The sequence below is a fragment of the Danio rerio genome, chromosome 24 (assembly GCF_049306965.1).
Source record: "Danio rerio strain Tuebingen ecotype United States chromosome 24, GRCz12tu, whole genome shotgun sequence".
In the NCBI taxonomy this organism is placed as follows: Eukaryota; Metazoa; Chordata; class Actinopteri; order Cypriniformes; family Danionidae; genus Danio; species Danio rerio.
This window is the reverse complement of record NC_133199.1, coordinates 4,190,001-4,216,818: the sequence shown is the minus strand read 5'-3', so window position 1 is coordinate 4,216,818 and position 26,818 is coordinate 4,190,001. Positions and strand designations below refer to the sequence as shown.

Sequence of the window (26,818 nt, the reverse complement as noted above, 5' to 3'; positions counted from 1 at the left end):
ACAGCCACCCCTCAAAAGCACACGTCAAAAGAAGGGGAAAAAAAAGTATAAGCTCTTTGGATAATGTTCTTCAAATTCATGCAGAAAGCAACATTTCCACCCAGTCAGCCTTTGATGGGCTTTAGGCGCATTGATCAAACACTTCAATGTGTATCAGTATACTAACAAAGTCGCTGAATGCAGCATTTTTTTATTATTCTGTTTATGATAAAGCTTTCAGTAATGTATTTATGAAACTGTGAAGTAAGAACATGAAATATGATTTTCCTCCGCCTCGACTCTGAGTAATGGAAGAGATCCAGTCGAGTCATCTGTCACGCTGGAGTCTATGTGTGTGTGCGCCAGACTACTTTGAAACATTTCTGAAGACTGCTACATTTCCACAGGCTTCAACAGACGAGTTCACTGATGACGGGATGACATCCGAAAAACGGTTCAGCAGTGGTCGTTGTGTTTGTGTGTGTGGTGGGGGGGGCGCATGTTTGTGTGAATGTCTCCTTTACAGATGGCCGCTTCTGAAGGAGATTATCCTGGCTAGCCTTCCCGATGACGAACACGGGACTGAACATCCCAATTCCCCGGAGGAATGAGCAACTGAGATAGCAGGCATCCAAAACTGTGGAGGCTGCAGACACATAAACTGTTTCCCAGTCTGTCTCAATCGGGAGTCCGCCGAGCAAGCCAATACCGTCTGTAATTTATTGTGCACCTTGTCTGCTGAACGAGGCCTAATGAATCAAGGAATTAGAGTGTTTATGGGTGGCAACAATCTCCGTCCTGCCGCTTCATTATAGTGCACTGAATTGAAAGCTCTGGTAATGGACAGGTTTGTGGAGTAAAATACTTATACACTGCAAAAATATAATGCTGGATTCTATACTAACGTGACGTCAACATGACGTTCGATTGACATTGTACTTTAGTATCACAAGGACGTTGCGTTTTCTTTAGAAATTAAAATCTGTTTGACATGAGAACCTAACGTCAGGCCGAGGTCAGTGTCAAATGTCCAACCTAAAATCAACCAAATATCAACGTCTAATGATGTTACAGCTTGGCGTTGTGTGGACGTTACCACGATGACATCTATTAGACGTTGGCTTTTGCTTGCCATACATGACGAATAAATGTCAGTATTTGACGTCAATATGATTTAAGATGTTAGCTCGACGTTGGATTTTGGTCAGTTTCTAACACAACCTAAAATCAACGTCATTTGAAGTTGTTATCGGTAAACAAAATAATGTTGCCCTTTGATGCTGGCTAGACATTAAATTTTGGTCACCTGACACCACTACCTAAATCTAACTTAAAATTAACGTCTTATGACATTGTGTGCCCGCTGGGCAGTAATTAGATGCACTACAGCAGGGGTCACCAACCCTGTTCCTGGAGAGCTACCTTCCTGCAGATTTTAGTTGCAACCCTGACCAAACACACCTGTTTGTAATTATCAAGTGCTGCTTTAGGTACTATTTATTGGTTCAGGTGTGTTCGAACAGGGCTGGGACTGAATTCTGCAGGAAGGTAGCTCTCCAGGAACAGGGCTGGTGACCCCTGCACTACAGAATGTTACGTTTACACACACATGCATGGATTACATGTTAACGCATCAGCTTTTTACAGCGTAATGCTCATTACTCACTACTATTGAGTACTTTTGAAAGGTATAATTTTTACTCATACATTGAGTAATATTTACAACAGATCCTTTTACTCTACTTGCACTACATTTTTAGGCAAGTAATGGTACTTTTACTTGAGTATTTACTTGGCTTTTACAGAGTTAGCTCAGCAAAGCCTATAGCGAACAAAGTACATTCGGGCTATTGAGATCACAAAAACTTCAGTTTATGCGCATTCACCATGCATATACACCCTGCGCAGTGAAGGGGAGTGGCCAGAGGCGCTGTAATGTTAAAGCAGAGAGAGTTTAAATGCCGTCCAAACGCTGCTATTTCCACAGAGCTTCTTCTGCTTCTGTATTTGGGCTTCCAAAGAACACGACACAAAGAGAGAAGTGCTTACTGTTAAATTTTAATGATGTTCCAGAGAATTATAAAAAGTATATAGCTCTAGCATTTGACAAAGGACAGCTTTCAGAATATCTCCCAGTTCAGTGCTGGATTTGGCTAAAACCTCCTCAAAGGAGGAGCAGCTCCAACCATAATAGATGAAGCTGTGGATTGTGAGCCACAACCTGTGTTTTCATTTGTTAAAATTGATCTATTACATGCACAGTGTCTAGTGTTAATGGTGTGCTGTAGCAAGGATGTAAACAAGGGGAAATGCTGTTTGGCACCGTTAACAATTTACCAACAAATTCATATTTATCCGCCAAACCCCTGTAAACACTCATATTCTTCACCAGTGCTGCAGTGTCTCTCTATGCAACCGCTTTTGCTGGATTCTACATCTCTACATCTCATGTGAACGATTTGTATTACTTACACATGCTTATTTCGAATATATGTGAAAGAAACTTGTCAGATGTTATTTTAGAGAGCAGGCGTGAAGTTCAGCTGTGTCATCTTCTTTTTCTGTCTGATTCAGGCATAAACTGATACGACTAACAGCAGCTTTGACTGACAGTAGTGCAAAAGCTTGTGCTTGTAGGGGCATGGTGCTTTTCTAATGCACGAATAACAGTTATGCTAGCTGACCAATCAGAGCCTCTTGAGAGTGGGTTTTCAGAGGAACTAGAAAATATAACTCTATGTAGCTGTATATCATCAAAGTTATATATATATATATATATATATATATATATATATATATATATATATATATATATATATAAGTGATTTATTTATTTATTTTTTTACGAATGAAGCATGAGCACACATTGCTTTGCATCTTATAAATACAACTAAACCTTAAAATATGCCCTGGACTATCACTTTAAAGTGTATTTTAAAGCTGCGAGGATTCATCAGCGGATCGCTCGTATGTCAGCTTATTATCAGCCCAGCTGTTCTTCGTGGCTTTAAAACGCTTCAGTGTCCCTGTATCTGTTGTTACACTCAGTAAATATTGGTGAGTTCTGTAAACTGATGACCTTCACGGCCAATCACAGTCATTTCTGTTGAGCATGTGGACACTACGAGAAATCAGTGCTGTTTAAGAATTTGCTCAACAGGGCTCAAATGTTAGCAGGAAATGGACGTTTTTAAAATTTCAGTACCAATTGATACTGAATTTCAGTATCGTGACAACACTAGTATGGCTAGATGGGACACCATCTGTTTCGCTAGGTAAAACTGCTTATTTCTCTGAATTTGAACATTCTTTGAAACATTTGATACAGTGCAAAGTCGGAAAAACTAGTCAGGATAGTCAGGGTATTTTATCGACAACAAATCTTACAAATTGTGCCTTTAACATAAACCATACAATTAAACATATTCAACAAAGTAAATGCGATTTCTTATAGACATTTGAAGAAAGCATGTTTTCTTTCTTGGTCTCTGTTTGCTTGGCTGTAAAGTGACCAGTGTAATGAGACACAAACACCAGGAAAATGTCGCTTGTTACTGGAAAAGCTACTCTATTTTTGAAAACACTGGCTACCAAGAAGTGTACAGTCATTAAATTGCTTCACATATAGTTCACTTTCAGCAAGTTTCAATAATTTACTCCCTATAGAATACTCGGAAATGAATTACATAACGACAATAGGAAATCTGTCCTGTTTAGACTATTAATCAAAGATCACGTCATGTAAAAATTGGATTGTGTATGTAAAACAAAGAAAAGGAGAAAGGACAGAAAGTGCTTCTGCTATTCATTGCATTATTACAGTGCATTACTCTACATAGATCCCATGTACTAATGTGACCACAGAATTTGTTTAAAATTGAGATATATACACCTAGTATGATTTATACACATTAAAGCTGTATTATTTCCACTGATGGTTGATTCACTCTTAAGTTACTAATAGTTTGTGGTTATAGGAATAATATTTGATGGAGATCTGTCGGAAGCTGAGGGTTAAAAAATTACATATTGAGAAAATCAGCTTTAAATTTGTTCATATGAAGTGCTTGGCGATGCATGTTACTAATCAAAAATTAAGTTTTGAGATATTTACGGAGGAACATTTACTACATCTCTTCATCCAACGTGATCTTTACTTAATATTCTAAGGATGATTGGTGTTAAGTAAAAACATGTTGACACATTTAACTCATCTTTAGCATTTCTCAAAAACAACTTATTTTTGAGACGTCCCATTAAATTAACTTAATGTTTTTAAAATGTTAGTATCAGTACTGTTACGTTTTAGCATATCTATAAGCTAGTGTGCTCTAAAACAGTGACAAAATTGGCGTATAGAAGATTAAGAAAACTGATATAAACATGTAAAGCCTGTAGTTTGTCAGCTAAATGAATCAACGGTTTCATTCACATCGCCTGATACTTCAGTTTCCCATCAAATCACGACCAATCAATTGCTTTTTAGTGTCTGGCAAGCCCCGCCCCCTTCAAGACACATTTAATGCACTTGAAAAAGTTCATTATTCAATTCACCTATAGCACATGTGTTTGGACTGTGGGGGAAACCGGAGCACCCAGAGGAAACCCACGCCAACACAGGGAGAACATGCAAACTCCACACAGAAATGCCAACTGACCCAACCGGGACCTGATCCAGCAACCGTTTTACTGTGAATGCTAAGCCACTGTGTCACCCAATTTAAAACCATTTTAAACCAATATCTTCATCTCCATCATTAAAGTCATCGTCCTTGATGTGAATGCCTTCGAAATGCCATGGCTTGTGGGTTTTTCATAAGGGATACTATGTGAAATCAGCTTTTGAAAAAGAAATGGTAACCCTCCCATTCTGTTAATGCATAACTCCAGGAGGGGGGAAAGTGAAGAAAATGCTTGTCATATTTCAGATTTATCAGCTGATCTCCCACCGGACTAAAGATTAACCAGAGTGCCATTGTGTTGGTGTGTCCACCTATTCACCTTCCTCTCTCGACATCCCACGGGTAAACATACAACACGTTTCGCAGTATGAGCCCTCGCGGTGATTAGACATAATTCAAGTTTAGCGCTCGCCAACAGGCCTACGCTACGTAGCTGTCAGGATGGAGGTCAGCGTGTGTAAATATCCCCGCACTTATTAATGTGTCAACGTTCTAATGTGGCCACAAACAGCCCACCGGGGACCTGTGGCCAAATAAAAATGGGTGGCTGAAACAAGGTTCGCCGCGCCATTATTTTTACACGTCTTTACGACTCAATTTAGGCCGTGAGGCTATAAAAGAAGCCCACGTCAAAGACAAGGGTGCAGATGATTTAATGCTGGGCCTGGATATATAGCTGAAGACTTATTCGCCCTCCTGAATATGTTTTTTCCTCAATTTCTACACATAATAGATTTAATTACTTCTTTATAATAATGGATTTATTTTATCTTTAGCATGATGACAGTAGATAATATTGTACTATATATTTTTCAAGATACTAGTATTCAGCTTAAAGTGACATTTAAAGGCTTAACTAGGTAAAAAAAAATGCAAATTAGGGTAATTAGGCAAGTCATTGTATAACGATGGTTTGTTCTGTAGACAATCGAAAATAATATTGCTAATTAGGGTGCAATTGGCCTATTTCCAGTGAGTGGTACGATTGGGTACGCTTTTTTTACCCAAAAGGTACCAAAAAGCAAACCGTACCATACCATACCACTGTTTGGGTACCCTTCCGGAAGGGTACCTAGCAAAACAAAAGGATACCAAAAGCCAGTGCAAGACACGCAGCTGAACGCTATTGGTGTACAGAGAAACATCACCAGCGTGTACACAAACGGGAGAATGAAAACAAAGGAAACGCCTATTATAAATACACAGCTGAGACGTTACACCATAATAATGTATACATATAATAACGAGCAATGGTCGACCCGAGCTTAAACAAACCTTGTCGCCGTCTTGATGAACAGCCACAAAGACAAGAAGATGAGCTGAATCTACCCTGTGCCCCGTAGTTGTTTACAAGGCCGTCTAAAGTGCGAGCGGTTTCACTTTCTCGCATGCACGTTTATATTTGAAATAAGGAGGTTCTTGAGCTCACGATAATAATGTGCGCATGATTATTGAAGCACTTCTGACATCCGATCCTTTCAGAAACAGACAAACGCGAGAGTGAAGCACGAAAAAACAAAGGAGCAAATGATTCTTTCAGCAATCTAAGAGATGAGCAAACTGCCATGTTTAACTATGTGTGTAGGTTTTAATTGGTAACATATCAGAGACTGTAAGGGTCTGTGTGTGTTCATATGTGTTGCATTTATATATTTATTTATTTATCTATTTTATATAATTACAGATGTTACAGTAGGCTATTTTAAACTATCATTGATCTGCAGTTATAATCAAATCATGTTCATAGAAAGGTTAGTAATGAACATTTATACACAAGTATTTGTGTAAAACACATCTGTTTTGTGGGAGGTGCTTTACATATGATATGTGAATGACCCGTACAGCTGTACTTTGACATTTCCTCAAGCGAGAATGATGTCGACTGAAACCATTGTACCCTTTTAGCAGTGAAAACGCAAGCCTGATAACGGTGAACCGTACCAACCTGTACTGTACCGTACTGTACGTCTCAGTGGAAACGGGCCATAATATTGACCTTAAAATGGTTTTAAAAAATTAATAAATAATTTTATTCTCACAAAAATAAAACAGATCAGACTTTCTCAAGAAGAAAAAATATTATCGGAATTACTGTGAAAAATTCCTTGCTCTGTCAAACATCATTTGGGAAATGTCTGGAAAATAAAATAAAATTCACAGGGGAGCTAATCATTTTGACTTCAACTATTTGTGTTTGTTTGTGTGTGTGTGAGTGCAATAGCTCTGGCGGCTGGCGTGGAGCTGTTAGCAAAGCGAAGTCTGCTAATGAATAGGGCTTATTTTGATGAGTCTCTTTAACCTTGGTTGAGAGGCCTGGATGCACAGGTTTTGCCGGGGATCGGGTGTGCTGTCATGGTTGCCTGGCAGAAGCTTCTGTCTCACACGAGAGCAAAAAAAAAAAACGCTATTTCTCCTTTCTAATTATCCAAACAGTCTCAATTAAAACTCACATTTTAAATGCAAATGAACGAGCCTTCATCAAAATACCTTTTTTGCTTCCAGACTTCATAATCCAGATGGACGCCGTGGTTAGGAATTGATTAGTTTATTTATTTATTTATATTTTGTATTTTTAAACCAAGGAGGTGTAATGGTAGCTCGTCTGCCGGGTTTTTAATTGTGTTGCAGCTTTTAGAAGGGAGCCGGTAGCGTCTGTAATGATGGCGACTTGCCTCACGTCGGGTTATTTCGCAGTTGTTTCGGAGCTGCTGGGGCGTACTAACACTGGCGGAGAGCGACAGTCAGTAATTAAAATTCTGTTCAGCATGACAACGCTGTTTCATGCCTCATTTTTCACACACAGGAGGAATACACAATCCGCGCCATGAACACAATAAGTAAATAACAGACGCACACTTACTGTCATAAGAGACATGCAAATGAGCGGAGGGAATTGAAATCACAGCATGCCGTGTTCATGGTTTACATAAACCTACAGTTTTACATGTGCAGTATACATATGTATGCAGGACCTGATGTCAGATTGTTCACAGCAAAATATGATGTGTTCAAATGTGTGATGATTTGCTGGTGCTAAAAGATGAATCATCATTGCGATTATCTTAATGACCAAATAAAAAAGTGCACAAGTCATTAAGATTCCTGAGGAGTCTGAGAGGCTGTCATTAGACCAGTTTCATGATCCTTCCTTGCAAATTGTTATAGCCACCATGAAACATTTGGAACACTATTAATTTCCATAATCTAATGTATTTCTAATTGAACATTATATTTTGATTACACTTTTCTTTTTTAATAATGTGCTGAGTGAATCTTGCATGCAAAACATGCTTTTTTTTGTCGCTTGTTCATTCAATCATTTTCCTTCGGCTTAGTCTCTGATTTATCAGAAGTCTCCACACAGAAATGAACCGCTAACTATTCCAGCATATGTTTTACACAGCGGATGCCCTTCCGCTTGCAACCCAGAACTGGGAAACACCCCTACACTCTCATTCACACTCATACACTACGACCAATTTAGTTAATTCAATTCCCCTATAGCGCATGTGTTTATACTGTGGGGGAAACCCACGGTAACATGGAAAGAACATGCAAAAGAAATACCAACTGGTCCAGCCAAGACTCGTACCAGTGACCTTCTTGCTGTGAGGCGACAGTGCTGAGCCACCGTGCCGCCCCACTGCTTGTTCAAATACTTATTTAAAATCAGTTTAAACAACTGGGGGGACAACTTAATTGTTTTATACTCAATCATGTTAAATTTGCAAAAATGTTTATCTTAACTTAATAGATTTGTGTTTGGGACAACATGAAGGAATTGTGTGGAAGCCAGAGTAAGACTAGAAAAATGTATGGGATAATTCTGATTCTAACACACACACACACACACACACACACACACACACACACACACACACACACACACACACACACACACACACACACACACACACACACACACACACACACACACACACACACACACACACACACACACAAAAACTTGCCTAAATTTGTTTTTGTTGTGTCAAATCAACTTTTCTTGTCATCTCAACATACATCAGTCAAACCAACCCAAAAAATATTAAGTTACACTTTTGTTACTAAAAATATTAATTAATAAAAAAATACACTCAAATAAATATGTTTGCTGTTTGTTCAAACTACTTATTGAAAGAAACTCTTTTTTTAAAACAACTTAAATTTAAAAAACTAATAAGTTAACTTAATTTCTTCATGTCAAAGCATCCTTATTGAAAATTAAATAATAAAAATCCTGATATGCAGACATCTTCATCAAATCTTGACATAAAAATGAGTCCAAATTTAATGTTTATAAATCAGAATTAACAACATATAGACATGTTTTAGTCTAAATCTTTGATGACATTTAAAATTGTTTCCCCCAAATAACAAAACAAATCTCTTTGTCATTTAATATCAAAAAATGATATCAGCACAACAATTATACACTGTTGTTTCTGAAGAGCTTAAACATACTTTTCCCGCATTATAGATTTGAAGTCAGAATTATTAGCCCTCCTGAATTATAGCCCTGTTTATTTCCCCCCACTATCTGTTTGATTTTTCCAAGACATTTCTAAACATAATAGTTTTAATATCTCATTTCTAATAACTGATTTATTTAATCTTTTCCATGATGACAGCACATATTTGGCTAGATATGTTTCAAGGTATTAGTATTCAGCTTAAAGTGACTGTAGCTATGCCTCCATCCAAAAATGTGAATTAAAACTGGATTATCGCATAAAATACGTGCAAATAAAGCAGCGTTTTACCATCCAACAAGTCAAATCGAACAAAATCGTAATTCCGTGATTATCTGGAACCAAATATCAACAGTAAAAACAAAATTTGCTTCGGTGGTAGAAGCTGCGTGAATCCTTCCATTATTTAATAAATGACTTGCACCTCAGAAGGCAATGCTAACATGCAGTCGTGGTGTTTGAAGGCGTAAGATACAGAACACAGACGATCTTGATTCTGGAGGTGATTAATAATATAATAACACTCATACTAAAACGTTTACGGCGTTTTAGAAAGACCAAAACAACATTTCAGATGTTTTACAATGTGCTCAGACTGCTGGTTTATCCATTCACACACATTTTCATCATCACATGATCTCTTATAACAAAATCCCATGACTGTTTTTATGTGTATACTTGAATTTATTCAGCAAAAGTGTTTCCATCGCAGATGATGCGCATCTTATCAAATAAAAAAGTTTATCTTACTTTATCTTATCTTATTATTATACATTATAGTTATTTTTTGTACCCCATGTTGTACGTCACTCATTCATTCATTCATTTCGGCTTATTCTCTTTATTAATCAAGGGTTGTTACAGCGTAATGAACCACCTACTTATCCAGCACATGTTTTACGCAGCGGATGCCCTTCCAGCCACAGCCCAACACTGGGAGTTGTGCGTTACTACATATTCAAATTTCCCTCTAATCGTATAATCTTTCCTGCGTGTGATTTGTAATAATGGACGCGGGTGGGCATTTATCGCAAGTGCACGACTGTGAATTCAGGAACTAGTTAGTATGAGTGAAGGCAGACGTGGATGGTTCTCCGGGGACCGTGTCCATGGGGCTCGTCAATTATTGTCAGTCAGTTATCAGCGTTTCGCCCGCTATGTGGAGGTCTCAGGAGCCCACGGTCTCTGCGGCTCCTCAGCATTTAACCTGGGCTCGCACACTCTCGGCTCTTTCATCAAAAGCATCCTGCCTATTTTGTTTCCCAGCACCGCTGAGAGTTATTGCTCATGAAAACAACTGCAGTTCTCTCTTTGCTCTCTCTCTTCACTTGCCACTTGCTGGGATTGTATTACCCTGTGATATTCTAGCGCTCTCTATTAAATATGCATGAACCCTGGAGATGAAATTAATTTTGGGAATGCTCACTTTTGAATGTTCAAATATGCCTTCATCTGCCTTTGTATCAAACCTTGAATGTGTAATTTCATTTAGGATAGAGGCAGTAGATTAAAGCAGCGCCATTTGGCCAGTGATCAATGCGACGCTGAAAAAAAGAGACGCACCAAAGATTATCAATATCTGGGGGTACTTTGGATAAAAACAGGGGTTCCCGTTGAAAGGCTTTAAGATCTTTAAGTGAAGTCTGGAATGAATTAAAGTAACATCTCACTTAAAAAAAATGTTCAATCGCCCCCATGCTGTTGCAAAACATTTGAATCAGCATACATTCACGTGTTGGTGAATTAAGAAAGATGCCAATGTATAACCATAATGAGACTAATGTACACTCACCGGTCACATTATTAGGTACACGTGTCTAACCGCTCATTAACGCAAATCTCTAGTCAGCCAATCACATTGCAGCAACTCAATGCATTTAGGCATGTAGACATGGTCAAGATCTGCTGCAGTTCAAACTGAGCACTAGAATGGGAAAGAAAGGTGATTTAAGTGACTTTGAACGTGGCATGGTTGTTAGTGCCAGAAGGGCTGCTCTGAGTATTTCAGAAACTGCTGATCTACTGGGATTTTCACTCACAACCATCTCTAATGTTTACAGAGAATGGTCCGAAAAAGAGAAAATATCCAGTGAGCAGCAGTTCTGTGGGCGGAAATGCCTTGTTGATGTCAGAGGAGAATGACCAGACTGGTTCCAGCTGTTAGAAAGGCAACAGCAGCTCAAAAAACACTCGTTACAACCGAGGTCTGCAGAAGAGCATCTCTTTATATGCAATCTCATGGCAATTTGTTACTTTTTGATTTAGTGGCGAATTCGTATTATCTAATTCACACAATTTAGTACGATTTACTTATCACCCAATGACGGTTGGGGTTAGGGGTGGGTTTTTAAAATCGCACATTTTCATATGACTGAACTCGTATGTATGCGTATGAATCAGCCACTAAACTGACAAAACGTAAAATACTTACGTTTCCTTGTGAGATCAGGCTGGTTAACTAGTAGGCAGGTCATTGCATAAAATATGTTTGTTCCAGGGGTGTCGCTTGACCCCATGGGGCATGTGCCCCTGTAAAAATCGCCAGTGGCCCAGTAAATTAAATAAAGCTTTGAGATATAATTTAATTATATACAAGAGCACTTATTAAGAGTGGTAAACCCACTGAACTAACGCTGATGAAAGCAATGTAGTTTATTCAAAAAGCAAACTGAGCATGTGCGCAGAAAAAAAAAAACATACCTGCGTGCCTCAATAATTGCTGACGTGCTGCTCTGCTCCCGATGTAAGTCTCGGTTGTGAACATGCACGCCAAAAATTGCCGCACCGCTTATGCGTTGTGATCCCGGCGTCTTTTACGTCTTTTATTTGTCAGCAGCAGTGAGTTTTGCAAGTCGACAAAACAAAGTTTAAATAATTTGATGATGATGATGATATTATTTTGACTAAGCATGGCTTCTGACATGTATTTTTTTTAATTTATTTTTCTTGGAGGGGTAACTGTGCCCCAGTAGAGCTTTATGTCTGGCAACGCCACTAGTTTGTTCACTAAACAATCAAAACAAATATTGCTTAAGGGGGATAATAATATTGACCTTTAAAATGGTTTACAAGAAAATCAACACAGCTTTTATTCTAGCCGAAATAAAGCAAATAAGACTTTCTTCAGAAGAAAAAATATTATAGGAAATACTGTGAAAAATTCTATGCTCTCCTTAACATCTTTTGGAAAATAATTAATAAAGAAAAAATTATAATAATTTTGACTTCAACTGTTGTACTGTGCTGCACTTGACAACCAAAACAATGGAGAGCAGCATGAATATTCATCAAAGTATCTCCTTTTTGATTCCACAGAGACAAACTAACTCATACAGGCTTGGTAAAGCACGAAGATGAGCAAATAATGACAGAACCTTCATTTCTGGGCATCCTAACGCTTAGATCATCCCCGCATTCAGTCATTTCCCTGCTGTTGTCTTGGTCTCTCCAGCTGCGAAGCTTCCCGTAAGTCCCACACTCACTGGAGTTTGAGTTCCAGCATAAAAGCGAAGCGTGTGATTGGATCCACACACACACATTCGCTCTAACTACATCTGCATAATTACATTCTGCAGCAGGGAAGTCTCTCTGGAGCCATATTGTTTGGAGACCAGTCAAATCCCCTCTCAGCGCAGATAACCCAAAGGCTAACCACAGCTGATTCCAGAAAGCCCTCTTTTTTCCACTTTTCCCCTCAGAGTTATAATTGGAAATCCAGTTTACAATCTTTTTTTTTTTTTTTGTATCGATGGCGGGACTATGAGCCTAACTGCTACCTTGATTGGGGGTGGGTCAATAACAGTTGGGCTTGGATGTGGCGGGTCGACCCCTCGGTTCTTATCACGTAAAGTGGTTTTTGATTAGTGTTAATGGGGATTGGTAATGGCCTTTGGCTGTTACATGGATGGTCATGCTTCAAGTCAGGGCGCACCGTGGGAGTTGTTTGTTGTTGCAAATGCACACGCATAATTGCTTTTCTCAAGGGCACAAAAGCCATGCGTCGCTCTCCTATAGTGTGTGTGTGTGGAGAAAGTCATAAATCTATTCTCAGTCTTTTGCAGCCAACACTGAAAATTCATTGGATCTACTCATTTTTTTTTTATGTTAAGTGGTTGCAAACAATTTATTTGGGTTGAATTTAAACATGAAAATTAGGTTAAACATTACTACATTTAATTTGTTTAAATTCCGCCCATAGAAATTGTTTGCGACAATTTTGTAAAATAATTGTTTTTCATTTAAGTTTTACAAGTAATGCTTTACACAGGGCTTCATTTGTGCGCCGGATCCGGCATCTCTGAAATCTGATCCGGCACCTCATTTTACCGATCCCTCTCCTCAACTACCTTCCTCCCCCGTCCGCTGTTCACTTTCTTCTGCGACTCCTCAAACCTCTTCACTTTCGTCCGCTCAACCCCCTGCTCTTCACTTTCGTCCTTCGTCTGAGACACCCCTCTGCCATCCAATGCCCCTCCCTCTTCCACTTTTGTCAGTGATCTCTTTCCATCCTGGGGTAACATACCAGATCCGTTACCCCGATCTGTTCCGGGACCTCGCAATACACAAAATAAGCACTGGCTTTACAGTTTTTCTCAGTCGCTTTGGTACATTTCTAAGAGAAGAGCAGTTCTCAAAACAACCAGGGGTGCGTTTTCCAAACAACGACCTAACTCATGGCTAAACTATCGTAGTACGGTGCATCGTTTGGGAAGTGAACGATGTGGTGATGAGTGTCTCCCCAAAACTGTTTCTCTGTTGCAGATCCTTGGTTGAACCATGTTAGTGCCAGAACCAATAGTGCCAAACTGAATCTGCTGACATTTTTTTATATTTCTGCGCAGAATTTTGGTTAAAATCTGCGGAATGATTTTGGGAGTATCATAACTAAAACCTTAATATATGAAATAAAAAGTAATACATTTCTAACTTGTATTTAATGTTTACAATGCAAATCCAATCAGATCCACTTTATTTGGTAAACAAAGCAAATCTTCTTTGTAATAAATCTACTAAAAGACAGAAAGTATCACTTTACAAACTGTATTGTGAATAAATCATATCAATATTTTCATATTAGTCAATAATTATACAGAAAATTTATTAAAAAAACTGAATAATATAAATGTACACACATTTACAAGTAAATAAACAGAATCGATGATGGGCTAAAACTCTGTGGAAATCTGCGCGCACATATTCCGTGTGGGCCTAGTTATAACGTAAAGTGTCCATAATGACACTCTAAACGGGGTGGAGTAACAACTTCTTTAAAGAAAAGCTCCATCATTTTCTGTATAAGATTATATTGTATAAAAAATCCAGTATTAGTTTTGTTAAAAACATGCACTTGTTTTCTATATTAACTGAAATATATGTAAACGGCACATACAGGTTCTGTTTCCTTTACAAATATTATTGAGAATATTTCATATTCCATGCTAAAACATAAAACCACTTAGCTAACCCTCTAATCTCATATATAAATTATATAAATTGTTAATGGCTGTAATTGACAGTAGGCTATTTATTAAGTAATAATAACAATAATAATTATTATTATTATTCATTAATTTTCTTGTCGGTTTAGTCCCTTTATTAATCTGGGGTTGCCACAGCGGAATGAACCGCCAACTTATCCGGCACGATCCAACCCATCTCTGGGAAAATTATTATTATTATTTTATTTTATTAAAAATAATCATTTATAATAATTATTATATTATTTTATTATTATATATTACATTATTCATTATGAATAGGATATTATTTATTTATTTTTATTTTATTATGATTATTTATTTCATTTTATTTATTTATTTATTTTTACTTTGACACATTTAAATCACTGCAGAAATGTTCTAACCAACAGGCCCATGTCATATACAGTAGACTACAGACACATTTCTTAATAAATAACCTGCTATAAATTAAAAGCATTAACGTAATTTTTGTTTTCACAAGCTTTGGAGACGTTAGGTAAATGCATCTTTTAAATAATAGGTCACCTATAGCTTTGGTCACGTGTGTTCAAATCATAAATGTTTTCAAAGTGCACTACGAAGGGAAGGCAATGGTCAATATGATGATTGCTAACACTGAACTGTTAAAAATACTTTGAAAGCAAATTACACCTAAGAGAGACGACTTTAAATGTTGAAATGTTCGAAGGGAATAGGGCATAGGGGGAATAACTGAGAATAGAACACAACCAGAAACTATGCTTCTAACTACAGCTCTAGATGTGTAGTTGCAAGCGTACAAGTTTCAAGAATGTTCACATGCACCTGGTTGGTTCAAATAAGGCAGGTTAAACTGCAATGGTGTAAGCATCAATGCATCGGCGTTTGCGTCAAGCTTTGTCCTTGCATGCTAATACATTCCTAATATTATTCTTATGAACTGCCAGCGACTTCATATGTTCGCCAGCACTCTGTCAAATTAATGTCAATTCCATTAATGGCGCTGTCCATTTTCTTGCGCCGCTCAAAGTTTCTCAGGCACAGTGGGCCGCTGAAGATGAAAGACGGAGAGGAGAGAATTAACGTCTAGGGTCATTCATCAAACAAGCCAGACCCAAAAGTGCAGATGAAACTCTGCCGATGAAAATCTGTCCCGAGAAATGTCACTGAGATATTAGGTTTAATATATCAAATCATGGCTCTTCCCAACAGTGCTGAGCCAACAGCACTCACGCCGAGCGTAAACATCGGCTTGATAATCCACAGGAAGCGGTCAGCGGGCGAGAAACTGCAAAGTGTCGCTAAAGGTGTCGTGATTGATGTCTGGTTTTGCAAGCCATCATCCGTCCCGCAATAAAATTTGAGAATCTAAGCAAACTATCAGTTCGCTATCTGCCACATGAGGGATGAGCTCTTTTTCTAGCACTGCAGCATTCCTTAGTCTTGATCGATGTTTCGTTTTTGGAAAGCAATGTGGCGAACAGCAGATGTGATTGTTTTGGAAGACGACGCTAGTTTTGATGAATGCTCCTCACCTGCACTCCGCGCAACTGCACAGTTCTTGCTGAATTTCAAATCTTACTTATAAACAGAAGGGTAAAAGTGGTCATTTTCACATCTGCTTGTGCATTTCGTTGCTTATTTTGATGAACGCAACAATCTCGGGTCTCTGCCTGAATGAAACAGACTCGAGTGTTTCAGATGAGCTGAGAGAAACGACCCAACAAATCAAGCAATGTCCTAATTCACAATGAGAAATGTGTTACATAAAAAGCAGCACCGTGTGATTATTCGAGTGAGCATCTTAAACGCAAAAATGTTGATTATGCCGTCATCTACTCACCTTTACTTCCTATTCGAGTTTCTTTATTCTGCTGAACACAAAAGAACATATTTTGAAGAATAGTGGTTGCTGGGACCCATTGACTTCCCAGCAACCAGCATTCTTCAAAATATCTTCTTTTGTGTTCAACAGAAGAAAGATAAAGGGAGAGTAAAGGATGGGATCATTTTCAGTTTTGGGTTATCCGTATATTGGAAATACCTGATACGTCTAATGCCTTAGACGTGTGTGTGTGTGTGTGTGTGTGTGTATATATAGTTCTCGAATTTTATTGGCTGATAGCCGTGATAAATTTAAATAATATCAGCACCCGTACAGCCTCTTTACCCTTTGTGTATTACTCCGCCCACATACAGCCAGCAAAAAGCAGACACTACAGATCTATAGTTTAATAGATGGTTGCTCAGCTGTTTAACTGTCAGCTTATGATTTGAATCCAACGCAGAAGAAAGTAGTTCCTCATACAAAAGGGTTTCTTTTTTTGAGACTCTCCATGTTTGATTTTGTTTTTATATATACAATTATGCCATCAAGTTGTTGTATAAATGCAATATCACACTTGTAGCAGTGCGATATGGCTGTATATCGGCACTAGTTGGGGCACTGAGGCACTCGGCCTGCAGCCTCATGCCAACGCACGCCTCCCACCAGTGCCGATATACAGCCACATCGCACTGCTACTCGTTTGATATTGCTCATATATATATATATATATATATATATATATATATATATATATATATATATATATATATATATGGAATACATGCCTCAGAACTTCAGATATGTTTCTCCAAGTACCTTTCGCCGCATGTTTCAGATGACAAATCCACTAGAGGGCACTGTCGACATGTTTGTAAATCTGAAATGCATTATTAGTGTAGATTTTCAGATTGTGAATGTGTAGACATTTCAGATTCACCATATCTTCATATATATATATATATATATATATATATATATATATATATATATATATATATATATATAAACATATATCACAAACATTGATAAATACAGTAAAGCAACAATTTTTTGTACGTGCTTTATGATTTTCTGGATAAACAATAATAATCAAATGCAAAATAGTTTTCATTGCATATTTACATGAATATAATTAATCTTTCTTAAAGTTAAAAGCGTAATTCCTCATGCCAGAATACTTTGAACTGACTTTAAAAAGTGCTCACACAGACACAGGCCCTAAAATAAATAATAAATGTTATGGCGACTTATGGTTAAACATTGCAATGATAATTTTTCACTGTAAAAACGTTACCATGACATGTAAAAATCTGAACTATTGACTCACAGACAGAGAGAGAGAGAGAGAGAGAGAGTGAGTGAGAGAGAAGAAAATTTTAAAACCAAGCACAGTTGACTAATATGAAAAGCATTGCTCTTTTTCTTCTCTGTTTAAAAGCGAGTGCTGAAGAGCAGATCAGTAATCAGGCTCTTGATACCATCTCCAATAACAGATGAGAAAGCAGCGAAGCATACGGCCTTTAATCAATGAAACCCTCGGCGTCAGATACTGTACAGCGTACAGTAGAGCGCAGAATTTGTTCAATCTGCCTGCGAGAAAGCATCAAAAAAAAGTCCCACATTCATCATTCGCGTCTTATCGAGCTGCAAAAGCTGGAACATTACGCCAGTTTATTCCTTCATGGATTTATTCATTCATAAATATTCATCCTCCACACGTCACACACACACACACATACACACATGATTTATCTGAAAGAGAAATATTGCTTTTCTAATATTACACAGCGAGATTTATTGTCTCTCATTACCATTGTTATCGCAGTAGCTTTCAAAGTAATCTATTTTTACCACTATGGGGCGTTCACTATATTTACCGCACAGGAATATCATTCGGGATCATACATCTTTCTCCAGAAATCCATACAAGTGTGGAATCAAAGGCGGAAATCTGCAGCACGAAGCATTCTGGGACCTCCTTTAATGGAAATGGTCTATTTTGCGGGGCATTAGAACGATCCGGGCCCGCCGTTTTAATTGGAGCGCTGTGTTTAAGCGGAGTGATGTATGAAATGAAGTTAAAGTCGGCCAATCTGGCTCATCTGGGCCTGAAACGCACACTCAAAAGGGGCCTCGATGAGATCAGATTCTGATTTAAGACTGAGGGAAATAACAAGGGAGAAATGAAATGGTAATTACTATTGATTACCTATGTGCATATGACCCCGCAGGCCTCGCTTTGCATACTTAAATCAACTTAAATAATTGGATTTGCTAATTTTTTGTATGTGTAAGCGAGAGCGCGTGTGGCCTGGACTCGGGAATACGTTCGTTCTCACTGAAGGAATGAAGTGAGTCAAGAAATGATGTAATTTGGCCGTTGTGATGCATTACCTCATGATTAGTTTGTTCTGTATGCGGGCGCTGGTTGTGTTTGTTGAACTTTGACACATTTGAAGAGATCAGATGCAAAAACCTCTGAGATATAGCAAATGATATGCTGTTTTTATTGCCTTTAAAGTGAAATCATGGAAAATAAACATGGGGGCCTGATAAAAATCGTCATTTTAGTGAACTTTGGCACATTTGAAAAGCTCAAATGCAAAAACCTTTAAGTTATGGCAAGTAATATGCTATTTTCTTTGCCTTTACAATGCATTAACTGAATATAAACATGGGACTCTTAAACAGTATCATCATTTTGTTGAACTTTGAAGAGTTCAGATGCAAAAACATCCAAGTTAAAGCAAATGATATGCTATTTTCATTGCCTTTGCAGTGAAATAACCGAACATAAACATGGGAGCCTGAAATAAATGATCATTTTGGTGAACTTTGGCACATTTGAGGAGTACAATTGCAAAAACCTTAAAGTTGTGGCAAATTAAATGCTATTTTAATTGCATTTAAAACTAAATAACTCAATTTAAACATAGGAGTCTGATAAAAATTGTCATTTTGGTAAACGTTGACACATTTGAAGAGTACAATTGCAAAAACCTCTAATTTATGGCTAATAATATGCTATTTCCTTTGCATTTAAAGTGAAATAACTGAACATGAACATGGTAGTCTGAATAAAATTGTCATTTTGGTAATATTTGGCTCATTTGAAGACTAAAATTGCAAAAGCCTTTAAGTTAAGTTAGAAAAATGCTGTTTTAATTGCATTTAAAATGTAATAACTGAATTTAAACATAGAAGCTTGATAAAAAGGAGTCATTTTGGTTAACTTGGACACTTTTAAAGAGTCCAGAAGCAAAAAAAAACTCCAAGTTATGGCAAATAATATGCTATTTTCATTGCCTTTAAGGTGAAATAGGTAAACATAAACCTAGGAGCCTGAGAAAAATTGTCATTTTGGTAAACTTTGACATATTTGAAGGCTTCAGATGGCAAAAACTTTAAGTTATGGCAAATAGTATGCTATTTTCATTGCATTTAAAGTAAAAGAACTGAACATAAACATAGGCCCCTAAAACAATAATAATCATTTGGTGAACTTTGGCACATTTGAAGAGTTCAGATGTAAAAACCTCTAAGTTATGGCAAATAATATGCTATTTTCATTGCATTTAAATTGTAATAACTGAATTTAAGCATGGAAGCTTGATAAAAAGGAGTCATTTTGGTTAACTTCGACACTTTTGAAGAGTTTAGATGCAAAAAAAGTCCAAGTTATGGCAAATAATATGCTATTTTCATTGCCTTTAAGGTGAAATAAGTAAACATAAACATAGGTCCCTTAAAAAAATCATAATTTAAAGAGTTCAGATGCAAAAAACATACAACTTATGGCAAATAACATGCTATTTTTATTGCTTTTAAGGTGAAATAAGTAAACATAAACCTTTAAGCCTGAGAAAAATAGTCAGTTTGGTAAACTGACACATATGAAGGCTTCAGATGCCAAAAACTCTACGTTATGGCAAATAATGTTATTTTCATTGTCTTTACAGTGACAAAGTGAACACAAACATATGACCCTTTAAAAAAATCATAATTTGATGAGTTCAGATGCAAAAAAACATACAAGTAATGGCAAATAATATGCAATTTTCATTGCCTTTAAGGTGAAATAGGTAAACATAAACATGGGAGTCTGAGAAAATTTGTCATTTTGGTCAACTTTGACACTTTTGAAGGGTTCGAATGCAAAAAATAAAAAAACTAAGCTATGGCAAATAATATGTTATTTTCATTACCTTTAAAGTGAAATAACCAAACATAAACATAGAAGCCTGAGAAAAATTATCATTAGGGGAACTTTGACATATTTAAAGAGTTATGCCTAAATATCTAATACGTTATGGCAAATGCATATGTATTGCCTTAAAAGTGAAATAACCAAGCATGAACAGAGAAACATCGTCATGTGGTGCACTTTGAAACATTTGAAAGGATGCCAAAACCTTGAAGTTATGGCAAATAATTTGCTATTTTTGTTGCCTTTACAGTGAAATAACTGAATATAAACATAGGAGCATGGAATAAATTGTCAATTGGTGAACTTTCACACATATGAAGCATTCAGATGCAAAAACATCTAAGTTATGGCGAAGAATATGCTATTTTCATTGCCTTTAGAGAGAACATAAAGATTGGGGACTGAGAAAAATCGTCATTTTGTAAGACAGTTTCTATGGCACTTCAGGTTTTTCACCTCTTCATTCATCATTTTACTTGATTTAGTTTCAGCAATATGATTCTATCTCTTTACAGACACATAGGCCTGCTGTATACATACCATAAGTGCATGATGAAGATGTGGAGGTTGTGGTGTGTGTGAATCTGACAGGAGTATGAAGACCATGCTGCAAAACACGTGCTCACAGCTGATAGTGTGATGGTGCTCTGCTGCCACCCTCTGGATAAACAGAGAATCACAATGTGTTATTTCGTTCTAGACTTCATAACTCGTTTTAATTATTGTGACAATCAATAATTCGATTTAGTTGAAAGCATTAGGCCAAAATAAAATATATTTTACTTTTCCACAGTTGAACGAAGCAGTCAAATCATACTGAAAAAGCTTTAAGGTAGCCTAGTTGTTACCCCAGATTGCAATAAACAACTAGTTTGGCTATATAGCAACATTTGTTGGTATAAAATCCACCAGTGCTTTCCAAATTTTAAGTATATATTATGAGACTATCACCTCTCAATAACATAAATCATTTCTTAAGGTTTGATTGGTAGGCCTGATTATCTATTGATTAATCAGATAGATAAACGCTATTCATAATGCTGTTGCAAAGTCTACTCAACTTAAACAAACTTGCAGTGCCTTACATAAAAAATAAGCATATGATGCCAAAATACTGTGTAACATTACATGGAAGCCCGCCTCTTAATGATACATGGGCTATTGTGACTCTTTATCTTGACTTTTCCCCCTCAGAATTGTGAAATGTAAACCCAAAACTGTGAGTTATAATGTCAGAATTGTGTATCACGCAAATCTAAAAAGTCGCAATAACCATTTTTTAATAGAAACTTTACACATAATCAGTAGCGGAAAAGTATTAAAAACTTTTAAGGATTTAAGATTATGATGAACGTTAAACGCGTAATAACAGGCTTGTGAAGACGGTCCATTGAACGGCTTTCTGTACATTACAGGTGTACTTACCAGGGACTTGTGGTTAATCCTGCCAGGCCCTGATTGGCTAATCGCCCGCGAGGGCCGTTGTCCCTAGCTGCCTGCACTCACATCAGTCACACTTATTTATTTATTTAATTAATTATTAATATTTTGTGCCATAGCCGCACTATTTATTCATTATTTTACAGCAGCTCCACTCTTTTATTTATTTTCTTGCAGCCTCATGAGCCGCCTGCAGGTTACTGATGACGTAATTATCAATCGACTGGCCAGACAGCGTTGTTAAGAGATCCGCGAGCGGCGAGAGGTGAAAAAATGGATAATAAAAAGCGCAAATGAGGCGCTGAAAAGGCCGTAATGTAAAATAAGAAAGCTCTAGAAACTTACTTTGCCAAATGTACTAAGCTGAGTACATTTTTTCTTTAAAACCAACGGCAGGGAGTACAACAAATGAACACCATCGTCGGTAAGTTAACGTTGAGTTAGGAGCAGTGCAAAACAACGATGTCTCCAAACCACCGCTCATGTTAATGTACCGAACGTTTTCTTGTACTGTAGCTCTTCAGCAGCAGCAGCCTCTAGTCCAGTTTGCTGCTAACAGTGAAGAGCCAGGCCCTGTAACGTTACCACCAAGCACCAGTCATGAGCCCAACACACGAATGAGCAGGTAGGATTGTCATTGAGTGAGAATACATACCTACCTGTCAACATTGTGATGTGAAAATAAGGGATATGCCCACCATAATAAGGGATTCATCCCAAATCCCTAAACTAATATGTACATTTGGAGCTGTTTTATTGTATATAAACAGTTAAATGGTCAGTAACATATTTTAATATTATTATTTACGAAAGAAAAATTAAATAATGTACATTAGCAGCAAATACAATAGCAAACAGTCCAGCTTATTAAAATGAATAGCTATTATAATGAAATAACTATCAAATCTCATTAGCCATTTCTTCACTGTATAACTTACACATTCAGATTAAAGAGCAATGAATGAATCTCTCATTTATTTAGATTTTTTTTTCGTTTGATTACATTAAGTAACAGGTGTCACTTTAAAATTGCACACATCTAATGCTATAATTAAAGCATTCGATTGCTTTCCTAACTTTTTATGCCCATTTAGGATGAAATTAGTTGTGTTTGAAAAAAAAAAAGCAACAAGATCGGCATCTTTAGATATTATTATGATTAATTATGTGTATGTATCTGTTGAAACACAGCATTTTTTTATAGTGCAGTCAAACAAAAATAGGGGTAACGTGTTCAGGATCATAAGCATGTTAATGTACCGCATAATCAAACATCATAACGCTGATTTTCACACACGGTGATTGTGGATTTATTGGTCAGGCAAACGTTCACACTTGATGATGCAATACATTCAAACATCAAAGGTGCTCTAAAGCAATGTGGACTTCACCGCACAAAATGCTCAACACCCAAAAACGTGGAGTTTTCGATTATCTCTGAGGGAAATAACAGCTGAAGTTAGAATTATTAGCCCCCCCTGGATATTTTTCATCAGGATAGACGACACCACACTTTCAGCTATTGTAGGCATGAAGGGGATGGTAAGGGAACATTGGGATGAAGGGGAAGGGAAGTAAGAGGATAAACAGTGAACAGGTAAGTAGGTTGATCGGATTCCCAGAGACTCTGAGTGGGGGTACCTTCTCTAATATTTTGGTAGAGTCATTGGACTCACCGATTCAACCTAGGAAGGAAGAGAGGGTTATAGGATTGTTAATGGGAAGCGAGGAACTAGAAGGAGGGAGGGTGGGTTTAAGAGAATGAGAAGAACAGTGTTAGAGGGTTGGTGTGCCTTAAATACATTTAGGAAGTAGGTGATTGGTTAAGGAGACAAAGTGAAGTGTGGTTCTGCTGCCGAAGTTTTGTTGACGAGTTCACTCCATAAGATTTTTTGAGCACATTTCGAAACATACTAGTTTGTTCTGTAGACAATCGAAAACAAAATGCTTAATTAAAATGCTCAAAATGCTTAATTTTAATTTATAAAAATATTTAAAACTGTTTTTATTCTAGCCGAAATAAAACAAATCAGACTTTCTCTAGAAGAAAAAATATTGTAGGAAATACTGTGAAAAATCCCTTGCTCTGTTAAACATCAGTTAGGAAACATTTCATAAAGAAAATCCACAGGAGGGCGAATAATATTGACTTCAACTGTATATGTGCTTTGAAGCGTACACTATTGCAAGGTGTGACAGGAGTGAGAGGACATTAAAAACAGCACTGCTTCTTACACTCTCCTACGATTAACACTGATATCTGTAAAATGAGACAAGTCGAAACAAAAAGCAATGACAACAACAACAAAAAAAAGAGCAGGTCCAGAGAACAAAAGTGTGAGTGACAGTGTTCACAGTACAGATGGACCTGCTGAAAGCATGACCTATGAACGCTGTCGTTATTTAGATTTAAATAGGATTAAATGGTAACGCTGGTTTCGGATGCTTTGGGTCGGTTGACCACCACGTGCTCCAGCTGTCCAGAGTCTGACACGTCGTAACTGGTTTTATACTTGGCCAGGATCTTCATGAGTGGACGCAACTTCAGCCACCACTGCTCCTTTGGGATTCTGTGACTGAACACATAGAAAAGAGAGTCAGGTCAAGGTCACTTTCGGTTTATTTTTTGTGAATGCAGATAAGAATCGTTGTATGTGTGTGTCCGTACACAAAGTCAGTCTCATCTTTGAGCTGAACCACAGGCTGGAAGACCATTGCACGACGCCGCATGCCCAGCAAACAGGCCGAGTCTTCTGTGTTAGCGAACACTCTCCCTGCACAGCACACACACAGGTTTAGCACACATCCACATAACTGACAAAACCAACGCTAGATGGTATTTTTTGCAGGTAATTTGTTTGTAAATAGCTGCATTGTATGGATGAATAACAAATATATGCATGGTTTATATCAGGGTTACCAGAAACAATGAAAAATACTTGTTTTTTTTACTTGTATAAAGTAAAATAAAATATGTAACAGCCAATATGTAAGAAAGAGGAAAACTAATACCAAAAAAAACAGCAATTTAAATATATATATATATATATATATATATATATATATATATATATATATATATATATATATATATATATATATATATCATGAAATATTTAATGTAAATCTTTACTAAACAGCTGGAGAGGACGAAATTAGAAAATTGGCTGCAAAACATTAGAAATGGCTAATCAACTCAATACACACATTTAAAAACATATTATGTAAAAGTTCAAATTAATACAAATGTTATCTACCAGACGCCATGAAAAATACATAATTATGTACTCATATAAAAGAAAAAAAAACATATTATATAAGTTACCAAGATGAAAACGAATACCAAAACAATTACAAAAATACAAATAAAAAATGACAAATTTTTAAAAAGTAATAAATTAGCACACACAAAAACAAATACAACAGAAATGTAAAAGATAAATTATATATATATATATATATATATATATATATATATATATATATATATATATATATATATATATATATAAAATTATTTAAATAATATAAATATATTTAAATGATATAAATATATTCAGTATAATATAATATAAATATATACAGTATAATATAATCTAATATATGATCTAGCCTTTAAAAAAAGCATTATAATTTTACAAACATTATTAAGTATTAATTAATACAAATGTTACCACTGAATAAGATAATTGAGGTCACCAAATCTGGCTAAATAAAATGCAGATATTTACCTTCATCTTTATTCATCCACAGGCACAGCCAAAGGAGTGAAAAAACAGACACACACACAAAACTGAGCTGAACAAATGGCAGTGAATCTAATGTAATATTCCAAAATCAAGTAAATCAAGGTCAAGTGTTACATTGAGTACCGCTGTATGATGTATTTGTTCAGTCATGATTGCACTTTAACAGTTATTGAGTGCCTCGTGTGCAACAGCGCAGGTCAAAAACACAAGGCCGAGTGGTGATTGAGTTCTATTGAGAGCTGAAAAGCGCTTCAGTAAAGTTTGCGTCATTAAAATGTGAGAGATATCAATTCATACCACGTCTGTAGCTTTCATTCAGTTTCTTGGTGATCCACTGCATGGCCTTTGCAGAGATTTTGGTCCCGAAGTTACGGTCAAATGGAGAAGGAGCGCCACCCTAATGAAAGATAAATATAGAAGTTAGTAAGAATTGTATTCATTTATGATTTATTTTGCGTTCATGTCCTTTATTTTAGTTAATAATAGTATTCAGTATATAAAGTTTTATATTATTAATATTGAATTCGCTAAAGATGCCTACAGTGACAACATCGTACACTTGTACATTCATATAGAACATAAAAATATTAATAATTGCATAAGGTAATTATAAGTTTATATTATTAGCCTCCCCCTTATATTATTTTTCCCCAATTTCTGTTTATCACATTTGTAAACATTAGAGTTTTAATAACTCATTTCTAATAACTGATTTATTTTTTATCTTTGCCATGATGACAGCACCTAATATTTGACTAGATATATTTCAAAATACTAGTGTTGAGCTTAAAGTGACATTTAAAGGCTTAACTAGGGTAATTATGCAAGTCATTGTATTATGATGGTTTGTTCTGTAGACTATTGAAAAAATATAGCTTAAGAGGGCTAATAATATTGATAGTATTGTTTTTTTAACTGCTTTTATTCAAGCCGTTTTCGTTATTAAACAAAAATAAAGCATTTCTTGCTCTGTCAAACATAATAGTAAAGTCACAGGAGGGC

At 36.6% G+C, this 26,818-nt stretch overlaps 2 protein-coding genes and 1 long non-coding RNA gene across 13 annotated transcripts in view; 1 reads left to right on the top strand and 2 right to left on the bottom strand.

The window, feature by feature from the left end:
• Window positions 1-22,632, bottom strand: part of LOC141380808 (uncharacterized) — a 99,134-nt gene extending 76,502 nt beyond the window's left edge. Inside the window, exons 1-2 of the long non-coding RNA XR_012399666.1 lie at window positions 22,413-22,632; window positions 21,168-21,287 (exon numbers count right to left, since the gene is read on the bottom strand). This is a non-coding gene — a long non-coding RNA (uncharacterized lncRNA). The remainder of the gene's footprint in view (window positions 1-21,167; window positions 21,288-22,412) is intronic.
• The window catches only part of adarb2 (adenosine deaminase RNA specific B2 (inactive)), a 597,874-nt gene that overhangs the window by 105,324 nt on the left and 465,732 nt on the right, over window positions 1-26,818 (top strand). Inside the window, exons 1-2 of one of the 7 annotated variants that reach the window (XM_073941372.1) lie at window positions 22,276-22,491; window positions 22,584-22,692. The exons of the other annotated variants lie outside the window; for them this stretch is intronic. The gene's annotated coding sequence lies outside the window, so the exon portion shown is untranslated. Of the gene's footprint in view, window positions 1-22,275; window positions 22,492-22,583; window positions 22,693-26,818 lie in introns of those variants that run through there. 7 annotated transcript variants of the gene reach the window in all.
• pfkpa (phosphofructokinase, platelet a) overlaps window positions 23,354-26,818 on the bottom strand; it is a 40,629-nt gene continuing 37,164 nt past the window's right edge. For all 5 annotated transcript variants that reach the window (XM_009297258.5, XM_009297257.5, XM_068217141.2 and 2 more), the window contains 3 exons: window positions 26,114-26,213; window positions 24,736-24,841; window positions 23,354-24,643 (listed from right to left, as the gene is read on the bottom strand). In XM_009297258.5, coding sequence (XP_009295533.2) covers window positions 24,487-24,643; window positions 24,736-24,841; window positions 26,114-26,213 — 363 coding nt within the window. In that variant the 3' untranslated portion in view covers window positions 23,354-24,486. The remainder of the gene's footprint in view (window positions 24,644-24,735; window positions 24,842-26,113; window positions 26,214-26,818) is intronic.